Source organism: Prionailurus viverrinus, chromosome E2, assembly GCF_022837055.1.
Source record: "Prionailurus viverrinus isolate Anna chromosome E2, UM_Priviv_1.0, whole genome shotgun sequence".
Taxonomy (NCBI): Eukaryota; Metazoa; Chordata; class Mammalia; order Carnivora; family Felidae; genus Prionailurus; species Prionailurus viverrinus.
Genome location: NC_062575.1, coordinates 48,118,073 through 48,131,945, shown reverse-complemented (window position 1 = coordinate 48,131,945; position 13,873 = coordinate 48,118,073). Strand labels below are relative to the sequence as shown.

Here is a 13,873-nt window from a genome sequence, read left to right as displayed (position 1 = left end):
GGCCTTTCGGGGGTGCCGGGAGCCGCAGCTGCTGGCTCCCGAGCCTTATATCTGAGGGGACGGCTCCGCCCCTTCAGGCAGCAGCCCGGCTCCAGGAGACCCTAGGGGAGGAGATCGCAGGGGAAGGGGAGCTTGCTGGAGCAACCGTGAGATTGTAATATGGGCAGAAGCAATGTAGTGAGCGTGTGATCTTGTGTGTGGTTGTGGGCACGACTTTGCGTGTGGCTGAAGATGAGGTGGGGTTAGGTGCAGCCAGTGTGTAAAGTTATACACGATTTTAAATTCTGTGCGTGTGTGGTGTGATCAAGAGTTACCGGGTGGAGGCTGCACGTGACTGATTGTGTGCCTAAAATTGCATATGGTGAAGACAGGTTGTGAGGTTGTAATTCTAAGATTCTGTGGTGTGTGTGTGTGTGTGTGTGTGTGTGTGTACGCGTGTGCACCAGCGTGGGAAAACAGGGGTGTACCTGATTTCCTGACTGTGCGACTTCTTGAGATTGGCTGTTGTGGATGTGCGTATCATTGCGTAAATGTGAGATCCTGAACACTGTGTGTAGCCATATGAACCTTTAAATCTCTGGTCTGTGCAGGCACCTCTGGGTGGCTGCGTGGGGCGGAGGGTCTGCGTAAGCTGTGAATAACCGAGCGTCCCTGTGTGAAAGAGGTTGGGTGTGGGAAGTCCGTGGCTGTAGCCCTGCGTGGACGCGACGAAGATCCAGGGTTCTTTGTGGACCCCCATGCGCGTGTACACGCGCGGTGTGTGCTCCCCTCCCGAAGACAAAGCCACCCTTCCAACCCCGGCTTCGCGGATGCACCAGACGCCGGGGTGAGGCGCCCCCGCCTGAGAGGGGGCTCCAGCTGTATGTAAATGCCGCCATCTGCCGGACGGCCGCGCCCCTCCCCCTTTGGGCCGCAGCTGGGCCGCCCGTTTGGCCTCCGGAAGGTGTGAGGAGCAAATGGGCAGGAAATTCCGTCTTCACAAATCAGGGGCCCGCTCCCTCACAGTGGGGGGGAGGGGGCACCCCGGGCCCTCCAGAAGCCCCTTAGCATTCCCGGACCACGGCAAGGGAAACCCAGTTAGGAGCAGATGCTCCGGCTTCTCTGGCCGTAATCGTTCTGTGCCAGGTGCTGAGTGAAGCGCTTAGATGACGTGAACTCCCCGCAAATAACACGTTTTAATAGTTGGAGGCTAATAATTATGGGGGGGGGGGGGGGGATACAGGTTCCATTTACAAATTTTTCTTTTGGAGAAGACAGAATGATCACAAAGCATAGTCCAGCAGAACCGGGCACACACAAGCGCGCAGCAATTTTCTTTTTTTACTTTTTTAACGTTGAGACAGAGAGAGACAGAGCATGAACAGGGGAGGAGCAGAGAGAGAGAGGGAGACACAGAATCTGAAACAGGCTCCAGGCTCTGAGCTGTCAGCACAGAGCCCAACGCGGGGCTCGAACTCACGGACCGTGAGATCATGACCTGAGCCGAAGTCGGCCGCTCGGCCGACCGAGCCACCCAGGCGCCCCGCGCGCAGCAATTTTCAATGAAGGAGAGTTCAACGAAGTAGTTTGCTCTTAGGGGCGCCTGGCTGGCTCAGTCGGTGGAGCGGTTGGCTCCTGAGCTCAGGGTGGTGAGCTCGAGCCCCACGTTGGGTGGAGATAGAGATTAAAAATAAAATCTTGGGGCGCCTGGGTGGCTCAGTCGGTTAAGTGCCCGACTTCAGCTCAGGTCATGATCTCGCAGTTTGTGAGTTCAAGCCCCACATCGGGCTTTGTGCTGTCAGCTCAGAGCCTGGAACCTTCTTCAGATTCTGTGTCTCCCTCTCTTTCTGCCCCTCCCCTGCTCATGCTCTGTCTCTCTCTGCCTCAAAAATAAATAAAAACATTTAAAAATTAAAAAAAAAAAAAAAACTTAAAAATTTTTTTTTTTCCTGAGGCCTGGGGTCTTGGAAGGATTGTGAGCAAGGGGAGCCGTGGTCACTGTGCACACTACCCAGATTCCTTTGTACAGGTCTTCCCTCTAGTTGTGTCTTTTCCACTCCCTCCTCTATTTCATTGTCCTCACCAGATCTCCCCGTCTGCAGGCCTTCCCTCACATCCACCAAGGTGGCCAGGCACCTCCTCTGAGCCCCAGAGCCCCCTGATTACTCTCTCCCAGCTGTGACCACTCTGGCTCAGGGGGCCTAAGCACAAATCTGACCCGTGTCCCTCTCCTGCAGGCTCTTGCATGGCTCTCCTGTGCCTTCAAAATACAGAGACTCTAAGGTTGACACATGAGGCCCTCCTTCCACATACCCTCCCCCTACTCAGACTGGCTCTGTAGCCCTAAACACAGAGCCAGACCTCATGGACTGATTACCAGGAGGCAAATTAGACCCTTTACTGGGGTAGGTGGAGGAGTGAGCTTCCCATCACAGGAGACATTCAAATGGAATTTGGACAGTCCTTAAAAACTGCTGTGGGAGAAGGCAGATTCCTATCCTGGATAATAACTTGGGAAGATAACAGATTCCAGGTCTGAGATATCTCATTTTGAAGATCATAAAAATAACCAGACTTTATTGAAGGCTTGTGCCAGACAGGATAGTGTTTCAGGTGAATTCTGTCATGTCTGTGTGTAAAGTATACTTTAAGAGATTTCCATGAGTCTCTTTGGCTATTCAGAACTTTTCCTTATTTGCCAACCTTAGGGCCCACAGGTCATGCTGAGGTGACATCCAAGCAAAGACATAAGGTGGGGGGGGGGGGGGAATAAGTGGGGGGAAGAGAGGGAAGTGATAAGGATCCTAGGGAAATATTCCTGGCAGAGGATACAGCAAGTGCAAAGGTCCTGAGGTGACTGCACCTGACACACCCAGATATCCCCATGGCTTTTCTCATTTCATTATGGTCTGTCAAATATACTTTCCCAGGAGGCCTTCCTTGACTGTTCCATTCAATCCAAAAGAGCACCTCAGGGGCGCCTCGGTCGCTTGATTGGTTAAGTACCCAACTTCAGCTCAGGTCATGATCTCACAGTTCATAAGTTCGAGCCCTGCATCAGACTCTGCGCTGACAGCTTGGAGCCTTGAGCATGCTTTGGATTCTGTCTTCCTCTCTCTCTCTCTCTCTCTGCCCCTCCCCCATTTGTGCTCATTCTCTCAAAAATAAACATTAAAAAACAAAAATAGAGGCGCCTGGGTGGTTCAGTCGGTTAAGCATCTGACTTTGGCTCAGGTCATGATCTCATGGTTTGTGGGTTTGAGCGCCACCCTGGGCTCTGCGCTGACAGTGTGGAGCCTGCTTGGGATTCTCTCTCTCCTCTGCTCGTGCACTCGCACACGCTCTCTCAAAAACAGATAAACATTAAAAAAAATAAAAATAAAACAGCACCTCAAGTCTCCCAACCGCTCTATCTCCTTAGCATACCCACTCCCCTTATTTTTCTTTATGCATTTATTACCTTGAGAAATATCTGACCATTATCTCCTCCATAAGAACATGTCTGTGAGAACATGAGAGCTCTAGGTCTAATTTGCTCACTGATGCACCCTAGTGTCTAGAACAAGGCTGGGCAGTCAGCACTTAGGAAACACTTGCTGAGTAAGTGAATGAATGAGGGAAGTACTGCTATTAACCTCCTATGAATGAGTAAACCAAGACCCCTGAGACTCTGCTGGGGTTACAGATACTACACCTTGGGGCTGGGGGGGGTCATGCAAATTTTAATACTTCTTCGTAGACATCTGTGAGCCTTTAAAAAAAAACGTATAGTTCAGGGGTTCAATCTGACCCACACAGTTACATTTTAATTACTATAACACCAGCAGACGTCTTTTGAAAATATTGAACCGGTACTAGCACTAAATGCTGGCTGGAGGAAAGGCTGGGACAGCCGGGGCTGGGCGCCATCAAATCGGCCCAGGACACTCTCATCTGTGAAGAGTCAGTATGGGCACCTGGTAAGAAGCACCACAGGAATATAGATGCAGCCTGAGCACGGCCTGTCCTGTTTACGCCTCACAACTGCTCTAAGACAGCTCCTACCATCACCCCCATCCGAGAGACGAGAAAGTGGAGGCACGGAGATGCCCTGCCCAAGGGACACAGCTACCATCTGAGCGCCTCCAGGGAGCGTCTCGCTCAGCCCTCAAGCCCAGCCGACAACGAGGTAGGTACCGTTATCTCTACAGATGGAGAAACGGAGGCATGCGAGGTGAAGTAACTTGCCTGAGACCACACAAGGCAGGAAGTGGTAAAGCTGGGATGTGAACTTGGGACAGTCTGGGACTTACACTGTGGAATGATACACAACTGCACTGTCCTCTGCAGGAGCCAGGAGCCACATGTGGCTGCTTGAATTAAAATTAAGATGAAACAAGGAGAAACTCCATTCCTCAGTTACTGTCATCACAATTCAGGGAATCCATAGCTCCATATGGCCACTGGCTGCTGTGCTGGCCAGTGCAGATCCAGAACACGGAATAAACGTCACAGAAAGCCCCACTGCAGAGAAGCACTACATAGTCTGCCTATCCTAGTTAGGGGCCCACATTTAAGAACTGGGAGATTTGGGGGCGCCTGGGTGGTTCAGTCCATTAAGCATTGGACTCCTGATTTCGGCTCAGGTCATGATCTCACGGTTCATGAGTTTGAGCCCCATGTGGGGCTCCACACAGACAGTGTGGGAGCCTGCTTGGGCTTCTCTCTCTCCCCCTCTCTCTCTACCCCTCCCCTGCTCGTGTGCGCTCACACTGTGCTCGCTCTCTCAAACAAACACTAAAAAAAAAAAAAAAAAAATCCCAATTTCTGGCTCTTTTTTTTTTTTTTTTTTTTTGGAGAGAGAGTGCAAGTGTGCGAGCAGAAAAGAGGCAGAGGGAGAGAATCTTAAGCAGGTTTCATGCCCTGGCAGAACCCGACGTAGGGCTTGATCTCATCACCCCAAGATCATGACTTGAGCTGACGTCATGACAAGAGTCAGATCCTTAACTGACTGAACCACCCAGGCACCCAACTTCTGGCTTCTATTGAGAAAGCAGTTCAAGCAACTCCAGGCCCACCTTCCCCAAGGGCCACAGCTGGCAGAGGGAACAGCAGCTGCCCTCCTGAGACAGGAGGGTCTCCGGGCTCCCAGAGCCCCACTGAGCCCACACTCGGCACATACACACAGCAGCCTGGCATCGACCTGTCTCTAAAAGCCCCAGTGCCGCCCTCTCTTCCCTTTTCCACAGATGAGGAATCTGAGGTCAAAGAGGCAGATGCTCTTTTTGTGGGTCACACAGCACATAGGAAGACATGGCCAGAGGGACCCAAGTTTTCAGATTCCCAGGCCAGGATTCAAAACCAGTCCTGATCCACCAGAGAACCTACTCCGTGCTCTGCAGCCGATCAGCCCCCATGGGACGATGACCCAAGAGTCCCGGACCTCACCCTGATGCCCCCATCTGAAGACTCTCCGGACACAGGACTGTGGCATCTGGGATGGACTTTATTGGATGTGGCTGCCCGAGCCATGGTCTGGGAGCACTGGGGCCTAGGGCCCAGGACCTAGGCAGTGAGTCTGCAGAGGCTCAGAAGTCAGGGCTGTTTGGAGCGAGGCCATAAGCGGTTGGTCAGAGAGCCAAAGAAAAGGTTCTGCTTGCTGGACTTGGAGAGCTCGGCCAGGCGCTGCTGTTCCTCCTGGGGTGAGGGACAGAGAGCAAGGTCAGCCTGGGGCCCGCAGTCTCGTCCCAGGCTCCGCCAGCCGAGAGGCCACCTTCCTTAAATCTCTACCCAGCCCAAACCCCTTCCCCAACCCCCTAGAACACCCAGCCCAGACTCAAATCGCAGGGATTGTCATGATCCCCTTCCCCAGGTCCCAGGAAGCCCCTCCCTTGAACCCTGCGAACCTATCCCAGATCCTATTTATCCTAACCTGGATGCTGCCGAGACCCTAGGCCCTTCACCAGACTGCACCGTCCTGCTCCCCAGGCCCCCAGTGCCCAGCCCTCAGCTGTATGAGCCCTGCCTGGATGCTGAAGGGTCCCAGGCCTAAATCTCCAGGGCCTTGTCCTTTGGACACTCAGGAGCTCCAGCCCTACTCCCAGGCACCCAACCCGAAATCTGGTCAACTTCCATCTAGACCCCTGAGAATCTCTTTCCCAAACTCCATCCGTATTCTTAGCCTCACTTCCAAACTACCAGGATCACATCAAGACCACCAGAACGCCTTGCCCCATCCTTTCCGCCAAGTGTCCGGGGATCCCTCTCCCCAGGCTTGACTCAAACCCTCCGTCCACACCAAACCTGGGCCCTCAGATCTGCTCAAAGCTATCGCAAACTACCCTTCTCCAAGAACCACGCTTGGCGTTTCCTGCCTCCTGTTCTCAAGCAGGCTGTGGAATCTACCAGCCCCTCCCCCATGACAAGAGCCCTCCCAGACAGGTTGTGTGGAAGACAAGGTCCACACTCAAGGTCTTACAGCCAGACAGAGACAGGCTGCTCCACCGCTCCTCCCCTGGGAGTTTCGGGAACTGACGTGATGCCCCCCTCCCCCACCCGCAACTGCAGATCTGAGGACCCACCTGCTCTAGCCGGCTCTGCCGCTGTTTGAAAGCCTCCAGTGGGTCATCCTCCAGGGCGTAATGCTCTAGCACAGTCCGGACATCTTCTACACGGTTCAGTGCAATGGCTGTGGGCACAGAAGGCAGGGGTCAGCCAGGCAGAAAGGCCGCAGGGAAGGATAAAGATCAGAGCTACCTGGAACATCTCTCAACACCCTAAAAGGGCTCCCTTGAACATCCCCTAAATACCCCAGAGCACCTCTAAACCTTCTCAGAAGCTTCTAAAGACTGCAAGATGCTTGTGAACCTCCACACCTCAAATATATCCAATTTTACATGGAAAAATAAATAAACAGAAGCCAGAATTAAGCATCTATCAGTCCTCTTGAGAGTCATGGGCTCCAGGGTCAGAGGCCAGGAGGTCAGGGGTCAGCCTCACTCTTGAGGAAGGCAGACAGGTCCAATAAGACCCGGTCATCAGAGTTGCCATCCCAGGGCCGCAGAGCAACGCCATTGTAGGGCTGCAGGCGGAAGGCTTCCTTCTTGCAGTCCACGACTACTACGCGGGCAGGGTCCCGATTCAAACACGAAATGTCCTGGAAATGCAAACGAGGCTGAGTCTCATATAATATAATGATTACAATTACACAGTCCCCAAAACACTCACTTCTGAATGCAGAGACAAGAGACGGCTTCCAAACCTTATATCCATGCACTACCCCCAACTGTCTTGTTTGGAGAGGTCCTATCTACCCCCACTCCCATTCCCAGATTCAGGGGGAAGGGAGAAGAGCCTAGAGGCCCAGCCTGTGCTGGGGGAAAGCTGAAGCCCTGTCAGAACCAGACCTGGGGCAGAAGCAGGATTGAGGCTGGGGTCAGAGCTCTCTCCCTCAGGAAGTGCCAGACCCCTACCAAGTCCCAGAAGACTGCCCACAGCCCCCACGTGGCACCTTGACATGGTGCCCATCCATGTATCTTGTGGCATCCCGGAACAGGCGGTAGGAGATGAAGCCATGAGGGTCCACGCTGTCGATGAGCGGGAATGCAGTCTAGGGGTGGGATGGGAGGGAGAACAAGGTCAGGCTGAGCCCTGACCCTCCCCATCTCCCACCTCACTGACCATCCCTCCCCTGTCCTGAGGCCTTACCATGCCAGTCTCTGACGTAAAGATGACGATTTCATACAAAGGGGCGAGCTGCTGGAATAAGGTCTCGATGCCCGGACGCTTCTTAAACCTCCAGCCAGTGGCCAGCTGGGGAGGCAGTGAGGACAGTGAAAGCAGTGAGGACAGTGAAACCCCAAGACCCAGAAGCCCCCAACAGGATAAAGCTCCCCCCAGCCTGGGGGGGATTCCCAGAACTGGAGGGCTCTCCCCCATCTCTGTAGTTCTTGGGGGCTCAGGAGTACGTAGCTGTGACCGAGGGTCTGGGTCCCAGAGTAACAGCAGACTCCTCCGTAGCACACACTGGGTGCCGAGGCACACTTACAACAACCTACAGGGTGGGGAGTCTCGCAGTTGAGAAAAGCGAGGCAATGAGAGTGACACCTTCTTCCCTGGTGACGGTGGAGCTGGTTGCGGAGTCTCTGCTCCTGACCACGTCATCACAACGCAGCCACCCATGTCTATCTAGTGTCCCCAGCCCGCTGCCTTCCCCGGGACACACCGACCACTCAGGGTGCAGGAGGACGCCAGTTAGCTCCAAGACCAGTGTGTAGGGTGGCTGGTAATATGGCTCCTTCAGAGGGTCAGGGAGGAGACAGGGACTGGTGGGCTCAATGATCATCTGTGGAAGAAGGACAGAATGGGAACACTCAGACCAGGAGGCAGGAGCCGGTGCCGGAGGGATGGGGACCGGGCTCAGGACTCCTGCTCACCTGTCTATAGTCTTTGAAATATTTGTAAGTCCGGCGCAACTGCTGTATCAGAATTGGATCTAGGAGGACACCGGGGCACAAAGGGATTCCAAGATGAGCCACTGCTCAACCTCCTGGACACACCAGAGCTTTATTTCCCTACCAGACACAAACAGGTCTACATACCCACCTGGAATGAAATGAGTTCATTTCTAAGTCCGAAGGTAGAAGGCAATGACGTGACCGCCAGGCAGGAACAAATACATTTATTCACCTGCCCAGGCTGAACGTGAATACTTATCCCCCCACACCACCCCAAATACAGAACAGAATGTTTATACATCTGCCCACTTAAAACTCACAAATGGGGCACCTGGGTGGCTCAGTCTGTAAAGCATCCAACTCTTGGTTTCAACTCAGGTCACGATCTCACGGTTCATGAGTCAGAGCCCTGCATCGGGCTCCATGCCGATAGTGCTTGGGATTCTCTCTTGCTCTCTCTCTGTCCCTCCCCTGCTCACTCTCTCTCTCTCTCTCAAAATAAATAAACTTAAAAAAAAAAATTACTTTTAGGAAAAAAAAAAACCCACATACAACTGTGCTGACGTTACGCCGTCATGTGTTTAGCTCATTTTGAACCACTAGGTTTCCAGGTATGCCTGCTTTTAATGAGTATGCTGAGCCTATCTAAACTACACTAAGTATATACATACAGCTATACGTATTAAGTAATGGTTTTCAACTTGGAGCCATCTCGTCTGCCACTTTCCAGGAAACTCTGGCAATGTCTGAAGACCTATGTGCTTGTCAACAGACTGACATCCAGTGGACAGAGGCCCAGCATGATGCTAAACATCCTTCAATGCACAGGGGACTCCCCCACAACAAAGAACTACCTGCTCCAAAGTACCAATTAAAAAAATCCTGTTTTTTTTTTATTATTATTATTTTTTCAAACTTTTGTTTATTTAAGTAATCTCTGCACCCAACACAGGGCTTGAACTCACGACACCGAGATCAAGAGCTGCATGCTCTTCTGACTGAGCCAGCCAGGTGCCCCGAAAAACCCTGGTTCAAACGAATATACTGAATCTGGTTTAAAGCAGGGAACTTACATGACTGCCTGCTTTATTACAGCATTTTTACTCTAATTAAACCACTATCTATGGACCTGCCTTTTCAAAACCAAAATACCAGGGTGCCTGGGTGGCTTAGTCAGTTGAGCATCCAATTTCGGCTCAGGTCATGATCTCAGGGATTCTGGGTATGAGCCCTGCATCAGGCTCATTGTTGTCAGCCCAGAGCCTGCGTCGGATCCTCTGTCCCCCTACTCTCTCTGCCCCTCCCCCGCTTGTGCGCATGTGTGTGCACGCTCTCTCTCTCTCTAACATTAAAAAAACACAAAAAACCAAAAATACTGAAACCAGTTATGTTAATAAACACACACAATGCATGTTCACCTGCTCAATTTAAATCAGTACGCTAATCTGTTTAATCCAGGAAGACTACCCACTTAAAACTTCATGCTTACCCACCTGCCCAGCTTAAATAATCAATGTGTTAACATGTGGGTTTGCAAACTTCCCCAGCACAAACAGGTGGCCTTCTGGACCTACCAATTCTATTTTTCTCCGGGGAAGGGCCAAGTGTGACAGAACAGACAACTACTCTCTACTATCCAATTTGTTAGAAACTCTCCACCAAAAGCTGGTTAACTAAAAGAGGGAGGAAAGAGACATTGTTTTGGAAATGAGGAGCCTGATGGGGTGGGGGACTGGGAGGAACAAGAGGCTGTCATAAAGAGGAGGGGATTAAGGGTGCAGACACTCAGATCTAAGGCACAGGAAGCCATGTGTTTGGTGGCAGACAGGCCCCTCTTCCCAAGCATTCCCACCATGGACTCCCCTCCCCCATCTGTCCCTGACCATCTGCTCCTGGGCCAGCCAAGAGGACTGGGGCTTTGTAATGCCCCTCCCCCCAAAGCCATCCAGCTGCTGACTCCCCTACCCCCCAATGGAAGGAGGTGGAGCAGGAGGGCACCAGATGGGAAGGGCAACATCCCTATAAATGGCAGAGTAGAAAGGTTCAGGGGACCTCAGAATCTGTGCTTTTACTCACCATTGTCGAATTCATCGGGAATCTGGAAGGTAGAGACAAAAATGTAGCATTTGGGATGGCAGGGGCAGAACCCCATCAAACCCAAAAAAGGAATCTCCGGGACCTTGGGAGTAGGCAAAGGTCCCTGGGAGGGAGAGGCTCACCCCTAGACAAGAAATGAGCCCGAACAGACCAAAGGGGAGAGGACACACAGGATGGGACCCCTGGCAAAGCCTCTGGGTCTCTCTCCCTCTCACCTTGGCGCCAGTTTCATCCACAGAGTTGTTTCCTGCAAGGAAGACAGGGAGGAATGAGTGAAATTAGGGCTCAGTCTCCTGGGTCTTGAGGGAGGAAGAGGGCAGGGGGCCTAGACTCCTGGGTCTGAGGAAAGAAGAAAGAGGCATGGTCTCTTAAGATCAAGAGAGAAAGGGGACTGGTAGTCAGGATTCTGGGTTCCTGAGAGAAGAGGGAGTGGGGCAGGGCCTCCTAAGTCTCTGAAGGAAGAAGGGACTAGAGGGAGGGCTGGAGTTTTGGGTGCTAAAGGAACAGGTTGCTTAGGAGGCTGGTCCAGTCCTCTCCTTCTCATCTTTCCCTCTTCCAACTGACTCTCTATATCCTAGTGCAGAACTAAGACTAGAACCTTCAGCAGAGTGGGTAGAAGCAGAAGAAAGGTCACTTCTCCCATTTCCAAGGTAGATGATGTTCTAGTTGGCTGCCTTATGCAGGGAGGAGCCAGGGGATGAAGGTGGGTGAAACCCTCAGGGGAAAGAGGTTCTACAGAAAAGAGGGCCAAGGGAACAAAATTAGGGAACAGGCATATGCCCCTCACCGAAGATATAGATGACGCTTACAGTCCCACCGGCCCCGAGCAGCCCAGCAAGCCAGAGTGCGACTTTTTTGGCGTAGCTGGGACCCTCTGTGCCTCGCTGCTGCTGTGGACCCTGAGCCTGGGCCTTAGTGCCCGTGCGGCTCCCAATCTCTGTGGCCTGCAATTGAGAAAGAGGTAGGTTAGCTGAAAGAGAAGAAAGGTCAGGATGACTGGGGCACCCTGGTTGGAGAAGAATCAAGGTCGGAAGCCAGGAAGCAGACAACCACACAGCCTCGGGGTGTGGTGTCTCTGGAGGCGCAACCAGGAGACTGGATCTCTTAGAATAGTCAAAAACTAGACTGCCCCGGACCAGGCCCCAGGGATTCAAGAGTTGATAGGCCGGGTGTCCAGGATCCTGTAGGGCAGGGACACGAGATCAGGGAGTCTGGCAAGACACTGGGTTTCCAGGAGCAAGGCAACAGAGGGCACAAAAAGGGACAGGACGGGTAGGTATGGCATTTGGATGCCCGGGGCTCACAGCAGTAGGGTACAGAAGGGAAGGGATGAAAGCGAGGGCAGAGGGGCCATCGGAGTTTTAAGGGCACGAAGTGATCAGCCTGGAGGTCAGAATGGCTGGATCTCTGTCAGTGTAGAGGCAGGTTGAATCAAAAGCGCAAACATCACCACCAGCGCGGGGAAAATACCCCCAAGGCCGCAGTGGCACCCCAGCATCCCGGGCCCCTCCCCCTCAAGTATTACCCGCGCGGCCACTGAAACAGGGAACAGGTGACCTCCCCTCCCCTGGCGCCCACGTGGGGTCCAGAGGAGGTGGTGTTCTGAGGACGCACTTGAGCCCACAGCATCCAGCTCGGGGGCGCAAGCGTTGCCCACCCCGGGAGGCAGGAAACTCCCCAAAACGCGGGCGGCGTTCCATTCAGCACCCTGAGGTGCTGCGTCCCGGAACCCCCGTGCGGCGGCGGTCCGCCCAGAACTCCACGAAAGGGCTCCCGGACTCGGGGCCCACCTCCGTCCGGCTCACCTGGTCCGGGGTCCGAGGGGGCGGCGTCGCTAGCCTCGCGCACAGCCCCCGCGCGCCGAGCCGCAGCTCGCTCCACAAGCGCAGGAACAGCGCCGCCGAGGCCGCCATCTTGCGCTGACGCCACGCGGCCCCGCCCACTCGCTCCCTCCTCTCCCGTCCCCGGCTGGGGCCGCGGCCAATGGGGGCGCGGGGGACGGACGGGCGGACGGGAGCCCGAGAGAGACAAAGGCCTGCGGACGGGGAGCCGCGGGCGTGCTACCCTGGGGCCCGCAGGGCACGCCAACCGGGCGGGAGGCGGTCCGCGGTCCTCCCTGAGTCTCCCTCGGGCCTTGGGGCGCTCCCCCGCCTCTGCAGCAGCACGGAGCGGGGCACCCAGTGCCCGGGGGGTAGAGCTGAGGCCACCGTGAAGGAACCTTGAAGCCGCGAGCTAGACGGTCTCGCCCTGAGGGGGTCCGCCCAGAAAGCGGGCTGCCCGCCAGCCCTCCCAGACTCTCCCTCCCCTCACGTGGAGCCCGGAGGCCGAATCTGCCTTCTCTCCCGTCCTCAGAGTCCTTTCTTGCTCCTCCTCTGGTGACCTTCTAAGGAAGCGCCTGGAACGCCAGCCATTTCACCGAGGGCTCAGCCAAAGGAATGGCGGCCGGCTCTCTGGGGCCAGGCTTATTGGGACAGAAATCAATGAATAAGGGGCTACGGGTGAAGTAAAAGAGTCCATGGGGCGTCTGGGTGGCCCAGTCAGTTGAACGCCCCACTTCAGCTCAGGTCAGAATCTCGGGGTTCAAGCCCTACCTCAGGCTCACTGTGGTCAGCACAGAGCCTGCTTCGTATCCTCTGTCCCCCCCCCCCCCCCCCCGCTTTCTTCCTCCCTCCCTAGGGCTTTCTCAAAAATAAAATTTTTAAAAATCTCTTTAAAACGAGGGGAAAAAGTCTAATACTGCTTATGTAAGCTTTAAAAATGTGGAGAACGACCTTGTAACGTTTAGGGATAAATACTAAGGTAGTAAAAGTACAAAGGCAAAAAGATTTGTAATTCAGGATCATGGTCACCTTTGGAGGGGAATGGTCTGGGGCTGCTGCTTAAAGTGGGTCCTATCTGGTACATACTGTTCCCGAAGCTGGGTGCTGGGGACATGGGCGTTCAGGGTGTCCTAAGACCTTTTTGAACGTGGGTAACATTTTAGAATACATTTCATAACACATTTATTACAAAAAGGACGTATCAAATGAAGGTGAAGGAAGGTCAAGGTACCAAGCCCCCTTCTCTCTCTCCCTCTCCACCCCCAAGCCACCAGACAAGCCACAGCAATTCTGGGGTCATTGCTCTGTGGGCTCAAGAGAAAGGACCATCAGCAGCTGTATCCCGCACCACAGGAGGAATTGAGGTTTTCTAGGCGGTTTACAGATTTTCACTTAACGTAACTCGAGCAACAGTACAACGTGACTAATCACGTGGCAGGCTCTGTTCTAATAATCTCGTGTCTTCTCATACATTCATCCCGAGAACCCTCCATCTGGAATAGACAGCATCATTTTCCAGATGGGGAATTGGAGGCTTAGGTA

General features: G+C 53.6%; 1 protein-coding gene across 1 annotated transcript; it reads right to left on the bottom strand.

The window, feature by feature from the left end:
* Window positions 1-5,444: 5,444 nt before the first annotated feature.
* TIMM50 (translocase of inner mitochondrial membrane 50) lies at window positions 5,445-12,466 on the bottom strand. Its single transcript, XM_047837082.1, has 11 exons — window positions 12,317-12,466; window positions 11,299-11,455; window positions 10,727-10,758; window positions 10,491-10,512; window positions 8,394-8,452; window positions 8,183-8,302; window positions 7,666-7,770; window positions 7,469-7,567; window positions 6,958-7,114; window positions 6,540-6,646; window positions 5,445-5,655 (listed from the first exon to the last, which is right to left on the bottom strand). Exons 1-11 carry the CDS (start codon window positions 12,422-12,424, stop codon window positions 5,554-5,556), a joined length of 1,068 nt encoding a protein of 355 aa, XP_047693038.1. The 5' UTR covers window positions 12,425-12,466; the 3' UTR covers window positions 5,445-5,553.
* Between the last annotated feature and the right edge of the window lie 1,407 nt (window positions 12,467-13,873).

Coding starts and splice junctions, on each gene's coding strand:
- TIMM50 (XM_047837082.1), bottom strand. CDS start 12,424: ATGGCGGCCTCGGCGGCGCTGTTCCTGCGCTTGTGGAGCGAGCTGCGG. Junction 10,759..11,298: donor AAGCGTCATCTATATCTTCG/GTGAGGGGCATA, acceptor TCTTCCTTGCAG/GAAACAACTCTGTGGATGAA. Junction 10,513..10,726: donor TGGATGAAACTGGCGCCAAG/GTGAGAGGGAGA, acceptor TCTACCTTCCAG/ATTCCCGATGAATTCGACAA.